Source organism: Erithacus rubecula (assembly GCF_903797595.1).
Source record: "Erithacus rubecula genome assembly, chromosome: 3".
NCBI lineage: Eukaryota > Metazoa > Chordata > Aves > Passeriformes > Muscicapidae > Erithacus > Erithacus rubecula.
Window position 1 is genome coordinate 85,680,790 of NC_136689.1, and position 17,796 is coordinate 85,698,585.

Here is a 17,796-nt window from a genome sequence, read left to right on the forward strand (position 1 = left end):
AAAAGCCTCTAAGAGCTACTACTTTTGTAAGGAAATGTTTAAAATTCTGACACCCAGCAATCCTCCCAAGAGAGACCAGACAGATGCACTTATCTGGAGTATTCCCACAGTTCTTTTGCATTCTTTTGGGGAAGAATTCACAGCAATGAAGGGAGATGTTTGAACATAAGTTTCAGGCTCTAGCTCATGACTAAATATGCTAAAATCCACTATTCAGTTGGGGATCTGTTCATACAAAGGTAAAAGGAATCTTCAAAATTTTTACAGCTAATAAAGAGGTAAAGCTTTTATCAGGCTAGCTTTCTGTCAAGCTCCTAAGGAGCAAGCACATACATGACACAAAGACTGAGAAGATTTACCAAAAATCACACAGGGTTTCAAACAAGAACCAATATATCCCATAAAAAATCTGCTATGAAGCTCTGACCTTCATAAAATGTTAAGATTTGCCAACAGTTGATTGGTAAGACCTAAGGCAGAAAACTGGAGTATCAAAGTCTGTAACAAACATCTCATTTATCTGGGATGAAAAGACCACAGATGACGTGGTAATAATATGGTATGGTAATAAATAGCCATAAACTTCTCAGAAGCACAAAAGCAGTTTGTAAGACTCCTTATAGCATCCCTAAAAGTGGTGCTCGCTCTAAGAATAAATATCCTACCAAAGATACAGGAAAGCTTCTCTGCATTTTCTTCTCAATCTTGTAATAGGGAAATTCTCCCAAAAAAACCCAACCACTATTTCACTGAAGCTGCAGAGATATATACTACACTCCTAATGAAGTTGGAAGTCCTTGAAATCCAAAACTAAACATCAGAGAAAATAACTAGCAAATATACCACATATTATGAATTACTGTAACAGAGCACAGAAGAAAGCATCCCTACCCATCCTGCTTTATTCCAGAGAGGAATTTGTTTTCCATATCTCCGTAGAATAAGCTGCAAAGTAAGGTTGACAAAATGGAGCCCTGTGGAACTCCACAGCACTGTAAGTAGTACCTACCAAAGAACAAAAGAAAACAAAAAATCAGAACATGCAACAAGATCTCAATAGCTGTTAAATACTTTTTTTCTAAGTAGAACATAAGAAAAATACTATATTTTGGCAATTAGCCTTAAATTTTTTTTGTTCTTTCTTCTAAGAATCTACATAGAGATCTAATTTTAACTTTTACAGTGAAAAAAAACCCCACTACTACACATACTCCTTTCGCATTAAGGGACTCCAGGAGACAGCTGCCATTAAACGAAAAATTGTAAAACTCATCTCAAACCACAAGGCCACCTCCTGCTGCACACACATTTGTACTTGAAATTTTTTAATTCTGTATGATACATCTTACTGTGACAGCTTCAAGAGAAGCGTTCTTATACATAAAACAAAGTGCACTGAGAGAATCTTCTATGCTGGCATCAACCAAATGGGTATGAATCACAAAACCCAAGGGAATTTTTTCACAACACTTCTTTGAAGCAGTGAGATACTATAATGTCCATTTCACCATTGCATGAATGACTTGGAGATGCTGAAGAGAATAAATTAAGACCATATACTACTTTTGAGCACTGATCCTACCTGTATTTGCAGTCATCTGAAAATATTCCTTGCAGCAATTTTTTTACAAACTTTTGTTAAATGTATCAAATGGTATTAAAAGATTTCCTAGAGGTCCCCAGCTCAATAATCATCATTTTTCTCAAAACATCATATTAATGTCAACTTTGATTTTTTTAATGAGAAAGAGAGTCTATTTACTGAACATATGGGGATTTTTTGGACAAAGAAGAACAAGCTACTTAAAAGGTGTAAGTTCATTTCAGGACACACAACTTTTTTTTTCAGTCAAGTGGTGACTGAAAGTGAAAGTGTGAAGCTGGTTTTGTCAGGGTGCACATTCTCTGAAACCATTAAAATTCCATGAAATATATTCACATTGGTTAGTCATTATTAAAGTATGCCACAAGAGCATTCTTAAGATCCTGCCAAAGGGACTGTAAGCATCAATGCTAGAAAAAAATATAAACATGCTTCTGTGTGACCCCTTGAAAGCATTTCTCAGTCTCCCGCAGCCATGTGAGATTCTAAAATAAATATTCTAAAACAAAGATATTCTTTTTCCAGAGAAAGAATCTATTCATTCTAATATAAACCACTCTGAATTTACAAATAATGATCACATACATACTTCCTTCTTTAGACATGGTACATATTTGCCACCTAGAGGCAAAATATAAGTACTAAGTCACTATCTCTACCAACACAAGATGAAATATGCATTATTATTGTAACACCTCAATCTTAATTTTGGAGATGCCAACACTTTAAATTCCTATTGCTACTGCCTTTTATTTTTCATACAAGTTGCCAAATAGCAAAACCATTTCACTACAGGGAACGGCTTTTGCATGACTGCTTACTCTTGCTTTTGCTCACCACTATGGATCCTATAATTTTAAAGTATATTCCTTTGGAATTACACTTGCACTTTTAAATGAAGATTATTCCACATTCTATGAAGATTATTCCACATTCTATGAAATAATAGATTATCACAGTTATTCCACATTCTATGGATAATGCATTGTAAATAGTTAACATCATCCAGGTAGGGAAGAGAAATTTTATTCAATATAAAGCTGACTCTTCATGCTTTTTTGAAGCTGAAGCCAATACACAAATTTCACATTAATATGAAACAAAAAATTTTTAAAAGACAGCTATCAAAAGTCCCCAGAGTCAATTACAGGTATCCTCTGAACAGGAAACAAACAAACAAACCAAGCAAGATATATAAAGAATAATTAATTTCTTTTTTACCTGTTTCTAATCTTCAGGATGCTGTTATGAATCATTTGAAGGAAAAAATTAAACAGGCTGGAACTTGTCTCATGGAAAGTTAAGCTCTAGAAATGTGACAAAACAAAAGAAGATTTGAAATGCAAAATACACTATAACTTTCAAAAATCTTTCAAAAAGTAGACTGTAGCAGCTCAAAACCTTAAGTAAAGGAAAAGAAAAACCCTGGACCCAAGATCTGAACATACATACTAAAAAGCTACTCACCCCAACAAGTTAATTTATGTTGGATGTTGGTGGTTTTATGTTTTGTTTTAGGAGAAATCAAGATAACATCTAAACCCACTTTAAGTACTGGCATAATATATTGGATTATTACAACATAAAAGACCTTGCTCTTTTGGCCACCTTCTATCCTGTAGGACAATTTCTGTATGCCATGATCTTTAGGATTTCTGAAGTCTTGACAGACTTGCAAGTGACTTGATAGTCACTTGCCCATTCTGCTGCAAAACACACTTCTCCATGCACTGCTGCCCACCCAATATTTATGGAATATTTTGTTAACAACTCTAAGATAAAAAATCCATTTACAACAGTTTAAATACCCTTAATAATGGCTTAATTCAAATTTAAATAAATTACTTACTACTTGCATAGATTAGACAGCAGGCAAATGTACCCAGCTTTTGACAGAGTCATGCAAAATCACAATTACTTTCATTGAAAAGATGTCATGTACCAATGGTACCACACCCAGCCTGACATGACACTTTTCTCAACACTTCGTTCTTTTAAAATAATGACACACAAATTGTTTTCAAACATAAAATATTTTTAAATAGGACGCTGCTACTCATGCAATATCTAACATAGCTCTCTAAATCAGTTTGAAAAAAGATAACAAAATGTACTTATACATCAGAGATCCAGCTAGTTTTCATTTCCATCTAGGTACTCATTAGACTTTATTTTCGTAGGATCTTGGAATTGTACATCAGCCACACTATACATTCTACTATTATGTCCACATATACAAAGATTATTTCAATTGTATGTTAGAAATCACCTTCTGCCAACCTCACAATTTCCCACTGCCAGGTTTATAGAAGAAAAATTTAAAGAGGAATTACTAATCTGAAAGAACATAACAGTCTGCTCACTTGATGCTCAGAAAATCTTGTAGGTTGCTATTATGGAACACCATGATTCCAAGCAAGGAAATGCATGAAGAAACTGTCTGAGCCTATTACCTACTTCTATTCCCTTGTCATGCTCCTTGCACAAAAGGAAGTCTTGAGAATAAACACTTGCATGACAAGAATTAAAACAGAAGGATGCTTGCTTCTTGCACAAAAGCATCAGTTGGAGTAAATTTAAAATGTGCAATTTTTAAGCATATTTTAATTCACTGAAAACAAGAAATCTCTTTAAGCAAAAACTTAAAGGGTTGATTTTGTTTGTGTTGCACTTAACTCCCCTAGAGAAGAGTTCATTCACATCAAACCTTGGCAGGTAATCCTTAAAAGCAGTTTTTTTATTTTTAATTAGGCATAAAATATAACCTTAAAGCAAAACAAAACAAAATAAAAAGCTGTACAGTTTGCTAGTCAATATCCTACATCCTTAGATACTTGGCTTATAATACATTTTTTTGATTCTTACTTCCGTATGTTTTAGAGACAGGAAGTGTTGACGCCCGCTTATATTAGATAATTTCTCACTTGAGGACTGTTGCAAGAAACAATGAAATTAGGAAAGGAAAAAGAAAACATTGGCTAAAATAAAAGTTTGATAAAATAACAAGAAAATCTAGGAAAAGTCTAGAAGGAATTTTGCCAGATTTCTTGCCTGGTGCACTCCTTCCACTGAACAGTCAGACTGTTACAAACATCAAAGAAGAGATGACAGAAGTCTTTCTATAGAAGGTACTGGTTAACTAGAGGAGAAGTAGTGTGACCACACAATATGTACATATAAGTAAAAAATCCCAGTCATCTTCTAATTCTTCTGTAGTTTTCTTTTCCAGTTGAAAAGAAACCTCAATACTTACCTGTTCAACTACTATTGCATTTTGCAATGAGGCACTCTCCTGAAGCTGGGACACAAACTGCTTCATGTCTGGCATGAAGTCCTTGAAAGTAGAAACCTGTATAATTGTTTAAATTGTAAAGAAACAAATGATAAAAGCAATAGAAAATTCAGTAACTGACTTTTCTACTCAGTGAAGGTCAAAAGACCAGCCTTATTGTGTTACTTTAATCCAGCAGTTCTTCTGCCATTAAAATGAAACATCTCACCCACAAATCTCTATTTCCACAACACATTTACCTTTATTTTTACTAAGAGTGAGTAAAAACTTTAAAAGGTATGGACTGAAAACAAGCTTTTCTACCCATGTAAAATATCTAACAGTATTAAAAATACTGTTGGTCAATTGAAATTGTGAAAGAAAAGCTACAAAGGAAAAACTTTCCTTGGACCAAAATATGTTTACAACAGCAAACAGAAGCAATCAGGAAGTCATACATGTCTCCTATAGAGCCTCCTGGCTTTTCCACTTGGGGTGATCATAATCACAGCATAGCGCCGTATGCAGTACACGGTTCTCTTCTCAGGCTTCAGGACCCGCGAAATCACTTCCACAAGTTTATTGTGAGGAATGGCATCGTAAGCCCTGGACAAATCAGCCTGAAATAGAAGAAATAGCTTTCACTACACATTCAGCAATATTGCTGCAAACATTGTGGTAGTATAAAAGAAGTATTGCTGTAGTATGTAAGCAAGGCTGAAGGACAGAGCACATGGGAGTAAAATTATTGCATTATTCAGGCCAAATCTGTAACAAAATAAAAACTCACTGCTTATCTTAAAAAACAAAAAATTCCTGCTCATCAAGTATTTCCTTAGAAAGGAATATCTAAATCATCAGTTTTAACACAATTTTTGGTATTAACAGAAGATTATACCATATGCAACCTTACATCTAACACTGAACCCCCAAACATTTAACTTAATGGCTGGCATTCTTATGTTTAAATATTTTAAGGAACTTGCCTCATCATATGGCCAGGGAGATGACATCTCAGACTTTTGGAAAGCTGCAAACCTATGTATTTTACCTTTCCCCTTCCTTTCCTTTTCATACTGATAACCTACCTCTGCTTTTATTTGTCATAGTAAAAACAAACTTTCTGTAGAAGCAACATCTTAGGTTTATTATAACACAAATTATGTCAAAGACCTGACCCTTTGACTTGATAACAAGACAGAATTATGAAAAAGTTATTTCAGGGCAGAATGAAAAGCAACATGAGAACTGAGAACAGAGTCCCCCCCCCATAATACACACAAACCTGTGTAATTTACGTATTTCTGTATATATCACCCCAGTTCAAAGCTATGAATTAAAATCAGACAAAATATTGCCTGCTAGAAAGAACTGACAAAAATGTGAAGATAAAGAACAAAATCCTTTAAATAATGGGCTATCACAAGCATTGATTTTTTCAAAGTGGGAGAAGAAATTTCTTGGAAAGGCACCAACCAGAAGTCATGTGCTCATTTTCAACAGAAACTAATGATACTGAGATAGAAGAGACAAAATCAGGAGACACTGAATTTATGCAAATGCACATAGAACATTTCTTCTGGTTTTCATATGGCCCAAAAGGCTGAGCTTCTATCTTTCTCCTACTTTTATACCCAGCTAAATGTAACTGCAAAAAAGTCAGTGCATGCATAGAAGCAGGAGCTTCTGCACAACAGAAAGATGAAAAAACACACATGTAAAGGAAGCTCTACGTCATGCACTAAAAAGCAATTAACAAAAAGCAATCAACCACCCCCACCAAAATACTAACCAGTCTGTAAGGTAAGCACAAAACTTTATTTGGGAAAAAAAAAAAAAAGTCAGATTACAGGTAATAGAGGTATAAAAGCATCTGCACGAGTTGATTTTGAAAAGCTGCTTTGAATACGCAATTAAATATACATACCTTTACACAGTAGAAATGAGGAATTTCACCACCAGATTCAAGAATCTTTGTAACAAACTGCTTCCATGTCTTGTAGATATCATCTTTCCCAAACACTGAAGAGCCTATAAAACTAGTGTTTATAGTCCGTTCATAATTCAACGCACTAAACAGATTTTTTAGTTGAGTGTTGTAATGATTCATCTAAAGAGACCAAAGAGAATTACCTTAAAATATGCTGGAACACATTTAATTCTTTGCAATACAAAGATTACAAATTTACATGAAGTTTGGGATTAAATTTATGCATTTAGTATATTATTCTGTTCAACTGAAGCTTTCAGAAAGCCTGAATATTACTGCCATAACTACTTCAAAGTGACAACAGTCTCTGATTTTTTTTTTTTTTGGTACAGCCAAATCCTACTGAATATTTAGTTTTAGTTCCTATCATTAACTCTTGGAAATCAAGGTGTAATAGTTACAGTGATAAATAGATGAATGCCTACAAATAAAATACCATTGATCTGAAAATAACTTCATAAATATAATTCACTTTCTCTGATGGAGATACTGACAGCAACAAGAACAGCAAAGAGAAGGTGTGTTCTGAGATTTTATGCTAACTCCAGCTGCACCATCACCTGGGTCTCTGGAGATACTTCATCCAAGTAATTGAAAAAAGATTTAACTCAGCTGTGGAGATAGTTAAGTACATCAGAGCAGCACTGAAGTCGTGCAGGTCAATTAGCTCTGTAAATACCATAATGTAGAATATTATGTGAAATAACACTTCACAGTCCAGAGGTGCTTTTAACTGATGCTCTTTTCATCTGGTCTGGGATCACATTGTATGAACAGCTAGTGCTAAGAAGCTGTTGACACCTCACCCATTTGGGGAACATTCAATCTTGTGAATGAGACTCAGCCTTAAGGAAAAGCAATTAATGCAGCCATGCAAGATAGTGAAACTGGGCTGCCACTATGTCTTCTGATTAACTGCCCTGTTAAATCAATTATTCTGTGCACTGAATGTTCTGTCGCTGTTCCTACACTGCAGTTACTCTCAGCTTCCTTTAAATCTCTCTACTGTGCTTGCTCCAGCTTCCTTGCCCATCTTTAGACCCTCTTCTGTAATACATCCAGCTCACCACTGTTCACTGGCTCCACAGGCAATTCCACAGATCAACATGCACCATCAGTATTCAGGCAAATGCCAACAGGTCAGACTCACCCATACCAAAATAACGGGATTACCTTACAACCCATCCCATTCTATTGGGCTCATTTCCTTAAGATAGGTTTGCAAACAGAAGTTTGTGATTCTGGAACTGGAGGCTTGTGGTAATTAAGCATTGGAAAGGGAGAAGCTGAACTGCAACAGACCCATTCAGCCATTCTGATCAGAATTTACAGTCCACCATGTTAAAGCCAGCTTTATGTAACAAAAACCCTTACTCCATTTATTAGCTAGCTACATCAAATGCACATAAAACAATGAAGTAAATAAAAACCTTCTTTTCTCTGCTTTCCTTGCTGAGTGCTAGTGGCTCGACAACACCGGTCACTTTCACTATGGGTCTCAACCCATTTGGCTTGGGAATAAACCGCAGCTTGGATGCCACAGGAACAAACTTCTTTTGACGGATAGTTTCCATCTCCTCTGAAGACAGAGGCCGTAGCTGTACTTTGACAAAATGGTTTCTAAAATACAAATACACACTTAGTGTAAGCAATAGGAAAGGCAGAAAACTAAAACATTTAATGTCTTTATGATAACTAAAATATTTTTCTAATACAATACAAATACTAACCTCTACAGAAAGTGACATGAAATTCCCAATTTCAGAACAATATCACAGTATCTTAAAGGACAATGTCATAAAATATGAGACCACATTTCTACTTGATGTAAATAAAAACTCATTTTAGCACAAATTAAAATTTAAGCACAGATTAGTGGAATACATATGAACATTATGAAATATGTTTTATGTAAGAAACAGGAAGTTGGATACTGCTCATGGTTTCAGAAGTTTAAAAGACATTAACGAAGTTGAAAAGAACCTTCTGAAAACTATTCTAAGAGAGCTCCTGGGAAGGACTTACAAATTGCAACAGCTGTTTTATTTCCAACAGTTTTGAGAATCTACCACTTACTAGGAGCTTTATTTAATCCAGGGGCTGGGATACACAGACAACATAAGGGCTTTGATGAGCAGGTGTCAGTTGCAGTAAACAGCAGAAAATAATGAAAAACCAAAGGCAACTAAGTCACAGGTTCTGAGCTTCCCAACTTCACCTTAATGGGAAATGTGTTTTCCCCTCAGATCCCCCACTTCTGAATTTACAGTTCCACAAAGCTTCATCAAAATCAGTACTTTTCCATACAATGAATCAGGAAATGGTGGTGGAGCAAAAGCCTGTTTTTACTTAAGATGCAGAGTTAAATACATGCAACATAAAAATATCCTACCTGCAACATAAAAGACCTGGATCAATCTCCAGCACTTCTTGTATTGTTCAGATGGACAAAATGTGCCCTACAGACTACTGGATATGATATTACCCTGGGAAGTGAGGCAATTCAAGTCCTCACAAAAAGATGGGACATTGATCTAAATCTGCATGAAGACTGTTTACATCCCACACAATCCAAAAGGAGGCAAAAGGAGGCCACACTAATTACAAAAGGCAGTGGGTGAATGGCAGAAATCTGGTAAAGACACTCTAGGAGACACCTGAGAAGCCAAGAATACAGGTAAGAGAGGCACACAGACGCCTCTTTTGTATATCTGCACAACTCAAATACAAGCTCATGATCCAGCTACCTGGGACACTTGTGGTCTGAGGAATACAATGCCTACTAGAAGGTATAGTGGCATGCAGAACCAGTGAGTTGAGCTGCTGAAAAAAGGTTTTGAGGATTTAAATTCAAAACTTCAAATTAAACTCCTGGTACAGATGCTGCCCAAAGGAAAGCAGAAATGATTGCTTTTCCAAAGCGAGGGATTACTGTTCTTCACAGAACTACATTCTTTGCTGAACACAGTATCTACTATATTATTAGACAGATAACCAGGACAAAACAAGTAACTCCAGTTCAACAGAAAAAACTTAATGATCAGATTTCAATCCCTTTACAGCTCACACTCAAGACCAGAAGGAAAAATAAAACAACAACGAACCTCAATCAATATATTTAAAAATTTGGCTTCCATTGGAAGACAAAGGCCAGTTATTGGCAGATCTTTGCTACTACCTCTGGCCAGCTGGAGAACTGGATGTCATTTTGCCTGCAGCAGCATTCATTGCTTATTTCATAGCATTTTTACCAGCACTGATGATTTTGAAAGAGCACTAATCTAGCAGCCACTGAACCATGCTGCCCCCACTGGCACTCACAATGCTGTTAAGCACTGAAACTTGAAGGAACTTGACTGGATGATCCTGTTGTCTTCTGACATCTCACTTCAATCTGATGGGGAAGATTCAGAATTTCTGCAATGCTTCCAATCCGCAGCAGTCACTGTGTGTGGCAAGGCAGGGAGGGCAAAAGCTTTAAGAAAACAGGTGCTCTCACCACAACATCAGATTCACTATTTCTAAAACACAACTTTACATTCTGCAGGCTATTTAACTTGAAGCAACTGTTTCACAAAATACTGAACTTTTCTTAGTAAATTCTGCTTTTAATTTGGGGAATGAAGTTTGGTAAGGTATAGCTTCAAAAATGTCCTATACAGCAAGGCTAATATAGATATCTAGGGCTCCTCTCAGAACCCTGCTTCATATGCTTGAGTGAGATTCTGCCCAGGATGATCTACTCAAAAGGACAGTCCTTCAAGATGAGGATTTATTCCCCAATGACAGCACAGTCTCTGCAAAGGTAAGCTCACAAGGAAAGGCAGGTGCACTTAAGTCCAGCCTGTTCCATCCATTCTCTTCCTCCAAAGGAGGATGCAAAAGAACTCAACAGGAATCAGTGGCTACCAATGCCTTCCTGCAAACCAGCTTGAGTAGCTTCAGCTGAGGAGAACAAGACCACCACAAAATATCCATTACAACAACTGAGGTCACCAGACACTCTTCCTCCACAGAAGACAGAAGCAGTTCAACAGCCTTTGGCACTGCTGCAGCAGCAGTGCTTGGCTGGTTAAGAGCAGACAGTGTCTGAACAGCTCAAAATGGCTTTAGGCTGCCAGAAGCACCTGCATCCCAGTATCCATCCCAATTTCTTTCCTCCTAAGTGAAGCTGGCAGCTGGCCACCTGCATGAATGCAAAAAGCTGGACTCGTGGCAGACGTCACATAACATATCATACTTCAAAGAGCAGCGCTAAAAGCCCTGTCAATGAAGCTTAACTGCAGCTGTATAAAGTCCTTATAAACAATGGCTGCTACAGCCAAGAGCAAACATCCTGTTCTTAGAACACGCCTTTGGCAAGCACCCAGCAGCACTTCCTTGGAATGTTTCTCCAGTTTCCAACTACCTGCAGTTTTAGGGACCTTTCACACCATAGGTGAGAAGGGGCTTCCTGCAAGATAAGGAAATATGTGGGAAAGAGAATTAGAAAAAACAAAACCCTAGATTAAGGTCTTTCAAATTTCAAAGCACCTTGTCCTTTTCTGGGAAACTGGGAATGTGGACAAAAGAGCTAAATCCCAAGTTATTTGTTTTCTTTTAATCACAAACCACCACCAAAAAAAAAAAAATCTATTATTCACTACTTCTATTATTTTTTATTGTATCTCTACCATGTGAAAGCCAGTACTTGATCACATTTTGTGCCAAAAAATAGTCTTTAAGTACATTAAAACACTAATTGCAACACTACAGCTGTTAGTCTGAAGACAAGACAGAGTATGTGGGACTGAAAATTACATTCAACTGTTATTCAAAGTGCATTTTCTGTGTTACAACTGCAAACAAGATCGAACATCCATTAAGTGCAAACATAAATGCAAAGAGTGGCACTGAAAATACAAATGCTGAAATCAGGGAGTGATGGGGCAGGAGGGGGGAAAAAAAAATCACACATGTAACATTGTGGACCAAGAATTCAGAGCAAAAGGAAAAGGTTCACCATGCAAAACAGCCACTAAAACACAAGACAAAGAATGCTAATTTTTCACAGCTCCAAAGCTCTCTGACACCAGCAATTTATAATGAAAACCTGAAAGATGGGAACCATGGAGACAGGTGGACAAAACTGCTCATTAAAATTGTCTTTCCTATTTTCTCACATAATTGTTTTAAATTTTACCTTAAATAATGCCCTAACTTAAATGCATGCATTTTTAAGACAAAAAAAACCAGCATGAAATTCCAGCCATATAAAAAAAGGAGCTGCAGATTCTAAATTCCTTAGTCATAAAAAAAAAAAAAAAAACAAAACCACAAAACCACTAGGCTACTGTCTTGATTTTTATGAATAGAGTAGTACAGCATTTCAGCAGAGCCTTGGTTTTGGTCTTGTTGTTTCTAAATTAAAGTAATTAAAGCAACTTGAGTATTTTTTAAAAACTTTCACAAGGTTACTTTGGGATTTTATCACTATGCTTTACTCAGTGTTAAAAGTTATAAAAAGTGGACTTATCATAACCAAATCCTCTTCATACTGGATTTTGTTATTCCAAAGATTTATCTTCTAATAAAGAAATCTAAATTTGAATTAGTTTTGTCACACAAAATATTTCTGAAATGCTGCATGCTACAATCACAGGTTGAATTTTCCTCTGGAAGTGAAGCAAATAAAATGAAGATAAATAGGCAATAAATCAAAGCAGACATATACCTTTACACTACAAAACACATGATTTCTATATATCCATTAATGTTTAATTAGTTTTCTAGCATTACCTAATGCCAATGTTCTGTAACTTGCCCCAGATAAACTTTCGGTAGTAGAACAGCATGTTTTTCTGGAACATCGTCTCGGTGACATAGAAAAATGATCTGAGCAACTCAACAACATAGGTACCCATCAGCCAGTACAGGAATTTGGCCAAAAGTTCTTCACGGAAACAATGTTCATCAGCAGGAACAAAGTAATCACCTTCAATAAACAATTCAAAGGTAGTTATAGTAACTATCAATTCTTAGCGTGATTAAAGAAACAGAACACACAAACAAGAAACTTGCACAACATTCTTGACTTAGCTTGAGGTCATGAGAAAGAAAAAAGGTAAGTACAAACCATTACACAGATGCCACTCCAAATTTTCAGGACTGACCCAAGCTTAAAGCATAAACACAGCAACTAATCTGCAGATTAGACCCCGGGCTACAATACTGATGTTTTGGCTAACTTCCAATAACAATTTTTCTAATTAGATTTAAAGAGTAGAATTTAGACCAAATGCAACAGGATTCTTAAACAAACTACACAGAAATATTAGTTTAGCTGCTTATCACAAATCATGGTTATGGCATGACTGCATTAAAAACAGCTTAATTTTGATGCAATAGACCTGAGAGTAAAATTTATCAAATGGAAATAAATTTCCACTTAAAAGAAGCCAGTTAACATCAGAGAAAAAATTCAGAGTTGGGAAACTCTCTAACCGAAGAGTTGAAATAATGCAGTTGTAATATGCAAATTTAATCAGGATGCTGATAGGTAGCTGCTCTGGAAATAGATTATTTCTTTTCTAAGTTCTTGTCAACAGTTGTAAACAATGACTACAATTCAGGAAATTGTCAAAAAAACATTACTATTTTTGGAGGAAAAACCACCACCCCCTACAGTGCAGCAAAGCAATTCCATTTAAACATCAAGCAAATGGGAGTACTTCCATAAAAATTAAAACAAGTCTATATTTTGCTTTACCTAGAATATGACCAGAGAAGAAGAGGGTATTGTATTTTCCAAAGATAACATGCTCCAAATTACTATGAATCAAACACATATTTTATAGTAAAGTCTTTTAAAATATTTAACTCCTCAGCATTTTGCTGTGTGGTTTTGAACAATAGTTTCTGAATAAAGAAATTATGTTTCCTAGAATTAAGAGTTTCTTATGAAAGTGTAACCTCCCTTATTTTTGACATCAGTTCTCAGACTTTTGATTTTCCTCCTACACTTGAAAGAACCTCTAACCTAGTTTCAGAATTTATTACACCTTTAACAAAGCAATATCATTTTCAGCTCACGTTACTGCAGGATCCAAGTACAGGTAAGAATAAACACTGTAAGCATACCAGATAAGGGAGTGCAACCCACATTGAATAGATGAAGAAAAGAAGCACAGAAAAACAAAAACATGCAGTAGATCGTACAGCAACCAATCCCAGAACTATGGCTTCAGCCTAGATTTAAAACCTAGGATAGTGTCTGAAGAAGAAACTCAAGAAAAGGAAGATTCACCTGTCATTTGAAAAGAGGACTTAACAGTAATGTATTCATACACAATCTGGAGCAATCAGCTGTTGCCCTCATGAAAGCTTTTTAGCCAGGGATTGCTTCACCTGGAGACTTCTGCACCACCAACAAGCCAGACTGAAGTAGTGCTCAGTAAGGCTCTCTTGATCCTAGAGGACTCTAGAACAGGTGATAGATGATGACAGATCTTTTTACAAGGACATGTAACGATAGGATGAGGGGGGAAAGTTTTTAACTGAAAGAAAGTAAGTTTAGATTAGATGTAAGAAGAAATTCTTTACTGTGAGGGTGGTAAGGCACTGGAACAAATTGCCCAGAGTGATTGTGCATGTCCCATCCCTGGAAGCATTCAAGGACAGGCTGAATGGGGTTCTGAGCAACCTGGTCTAGTGGCAGGTGCTCCTGCCTGTGGGAGGGAGGCTGGAACTAGATTTTTAAGGTCACTTCCAATCCAAAACATTCTGTGATTCTCTAGTAGGCAATCCCTATATTGAATGGGTCTCATACATCTTTCTCACAGGGTTGATGTGAGTAAAAAAATCTAGGTCTTTTCACTCCCATAGCAGAGGAACACATGCCACTGCAAATGTCTTGATTTGCTTTTACCTCTTTCTGAACTCATACAGTAACATACAGGCAGACAGTGTTTATTCCTAACATGCCTAGGTCAGACTTCAATGGATTTTCAGAGTTACTGCAATTTGGATAGTAGGATTGGATGGGAAAAAGTTTTGGTTTTTGTTTAGCCCAGGTTCTGACTTCATGTTTGTGGAAACATCATTCTATTAAACACAAAAAGCACAAACAAGTTTTGGAAGGAAGACAAGCATTCTTCCACCATTAGTTACAAACACTAACAGGTTTGCTATCTTGGCTATGGTTATTACCAAATGAGCTCAGTAATTCTGAGTCCAGATAAATAACCTCCCCTTCCCACCTTAAACATGAACACCAATCATGTGACAGCCCCACCACCTAGTTCTTGAATACAAGAAGTACCTTTGCCTAGACGAAGCCACATGCAGTCATTCACTCTCATCCTCCACATCAACTCCCGCAATGACACCTTAGCAAACCTCCCCCTGGAAATGAACACTTTGACATTTTTTAGGAACCGGCACTTGTTGTGGTTTGAACCCCAAAGCTCAGCAGGGATGACCTTCTCCAGGCAATCCCTCACAAACATGTACACCTGCCAGTAGCTGCTGTGCTGCTTGAGGAGCTCCCTGAGGGCTGAATCACGTGCCTCTCCTGGGTTTTGCTCCTCACTTGACAATGACTCCCCATGCACAGATTCTGCAAGGGGCTCTCCTAAGTTGTCTGGCACATCAGTGTGACCAGATTCACATCTGCTGCTTGTCACACACTTAGCAGGCTCTTTCCCAAACTGTTCTGCTTGCTTCTGAACCTCTGCTTCCCCAGGCAAGACTGCCTGACAAGACAGATTGATTTTTCTCATAGTGGTATCAGATATGCGAATGGGGCAGTTTTTTCTCAAGAGAGCTAAGTAAGCACACTTTCCGTGGTTCTTTAGCAGTTGCTGGAATGTATGCCTCATTTGCTGGTAGCGTTTGGGCAACGCCTTTTTTCTCCGCTTGCGTTTTGGCAGACTTTGGTTATGCCTCTGCTGCACCTGATTTTGGTTAAAAAATACAGCTTCTACAAGGCGTCTTCCACCTGCCTCAGAGTCCTGCAAGTGATTCAATATAAATGATTTAGGAAAACATTCATGGAAACTCCTGCAAGAATACAGAAGAGACTTCTTCTCAATGTATACTGCAGAACTCAGGAGTCTATTTGGTAACTTCTTAGATAGAGGAGGTTGGGGACTTTCCCCTCCTCTGCATTTTGAGGTACCCTCCATGGGTTTGGTTTGTCCTGAAGGCAACTGAGATTGATAGGTATGCATCTCTACTTTTTTCCTGTGGGATTCTGCTGGCATTTCAGTGTTGGAGCCTAAAGGTTTGTTACATTGAAGTCCCTGCAGAAGATAGCTTTTAACTGCCACAAACTTCTTCCTGCCATGAGATGTGTAAACCAAAGAAGGACCAGACACAGCACTGTTACTTCTTTCAGAAATATGGGGGGTTTTAATGACACTTTCATTATGTGGTGCTACATACTCAGTTTCAGATCTCTCGGAACTACTTTGGTTTAGATCAGGAACAAGACTACAAGCCTTTTCCTCTCTCACTTTCTCCCCTATTTTTGCCCTCTTGGCTGGAATTTCAGGTTGTTCTCTAGGAATCTTTGTTTTTCGAGACTGAGCTGTAGCTGAAACACATGAACCAGAGCTACTCCTTATTTCCTGATGTTCAGTAACCATTCTGATCTGTTTGCTTGCTTCAGAAACAGCTTTTGCAGAACACTGGTCAGCAGGCACTAAGCTTCGTCTCTTGTTAATTCCTTCATTTCTCATTCTGGAGACATTATCTTCACATCTTAGTCTGTATTTCCACTCATATGACTTTAAAAGATATTTTCTATGAAACATGAGCCTTTTCCGCACATATTTAAGCAAGCTAGTACATTTATACTTTGAGAACCTTTGTCTAAAAAATACCAGGGGTGAATCTACATTATATGAAATAAGTTCATAAACTGGTTGCCCACAAACTTGATAACAATTACTAGGGGGAACCAGCATAAAGACTGCACAGTGTTCCAATAAGTACATCATCACATCATCCCCTATCCGGCTCAACAATGTCTCCCAGAAGCCACTGATACAAAGAGTTTCCGTGGCAGTATTGGGTAGGTAGCTGTGTATCTTTGAAAATGGCACAACTGGGAACTGAGAACTGTTTTCATCTGGTAAGGAGTATCCATATGCGAGGACATTCCTCTTCTTTTTTTCACACAGTCTCTGAACGACTCTCGACGTAACTTCACTCTGACTAGATAGCTGAAGAGACAAAGAAAAAAGAAAATTAGCTTTCTTCACTTACTGCTCCATAAACCACAATATACCCTTTAAATATAAACACATGCAAAGATACACAGCCCTAGACATCAGCTTCCAAAACAGTGTTAATGATGCACAAGCATCATACTCAAAAATTCAGATTTTCCAAGCGTAATACAAGATGTTTACGATGTTAACGTGTAGAAACGTAAGCCGACGACTTGAAGGAAGTCTTTTCATCATCTGCCCTTTTGATCTCGGTTTTTACGCCCAGGAAACGCCCTACACCGTCCCCCTGGAGTCCCTGAGACTCCGAGCCTCCGTGTTCGCAGATCCCCGTTTGCCGGCACACACCCGTACATACGTGCTCGCGCAGGCTCTAACCTCCAGGGAAATAACGCTAATTTTATTGAGGCCTCCATTTCCTTTCGTGTGAAGGAAAATTCAACCAAACGACTCGGCACACAATTCCAAAATCCATTTAACAAGTCATCCTGGGTTTACAACATCTGCTTCCTACCACAGCACACTTTTTTTGCTCATACGGCGCTAAGACAAAAGTGGTCTTCCCTCTCTGAAAAGCTTTTCCTCCGCTTAAACCCCGAGCAGCAGCCCGTTCCACCCGCCTCTTCTCTGGTCTCTCAAGAGTGGGGCACTCTCCATCCCCGGCCACATTGGGCTGGTTCACCCCGCGCCACATGGAGTGCGGGAGCCGCAGGCACACAGA

At 37.6% G+C, this 17,796-nt stretch overlaps 1 protein-coding gene across 4 annotated transcripts in view; it reads right to left on the minus strand.

The window, feature by feature from the left end:
- Positions 1–17,796, minus strand: part of TERT (telomerase reverse transcriptase) — a 33,161-nt gene that overhangs the window by 14,439 nt on the left and 926 nt on the right. For all 4 annotated transcript variants that reach the window (XR_013773820.1, XR_013773821.1, XM_079302493.1 and 1 more), the window contains exons 2-9: positions 15,164–17,069; positions 12,643–12,838; positions 8,295–8,484; positions 6,802–6,984; positions 5,333–5,494; positions 4,857–4,952; positions 2,825–2,910; positions 892–1,005 (exon numbers count right to left, since the gene is read on the minus strand). Coding sequence is in view for 2 of the 4 variants with exons in the window: in XM_079302493.1 (XP_079158619.1) it covers positions 892–1,005; positions 2,825–2,910; positions 4,857–4,952; positions 5,333–5,494; positions 6,802–6,984; positions 8,295–8,484; positions 12,643–12,838; positions 15,164–17,069 (2,933 nt within the window). In the remaining 2 variants the exon portion in view is untranslated. The remainder of the gene's footprint in view (positions 1–891; positions 1,006–2,824; positions 2,911–4,856; positions 4,953–5,332; positions 5,495–6,801; positions 6,985–8,294; positions 8,485–12,642; positions 12,839–15,163; positions 17,070–17,796) is intronic.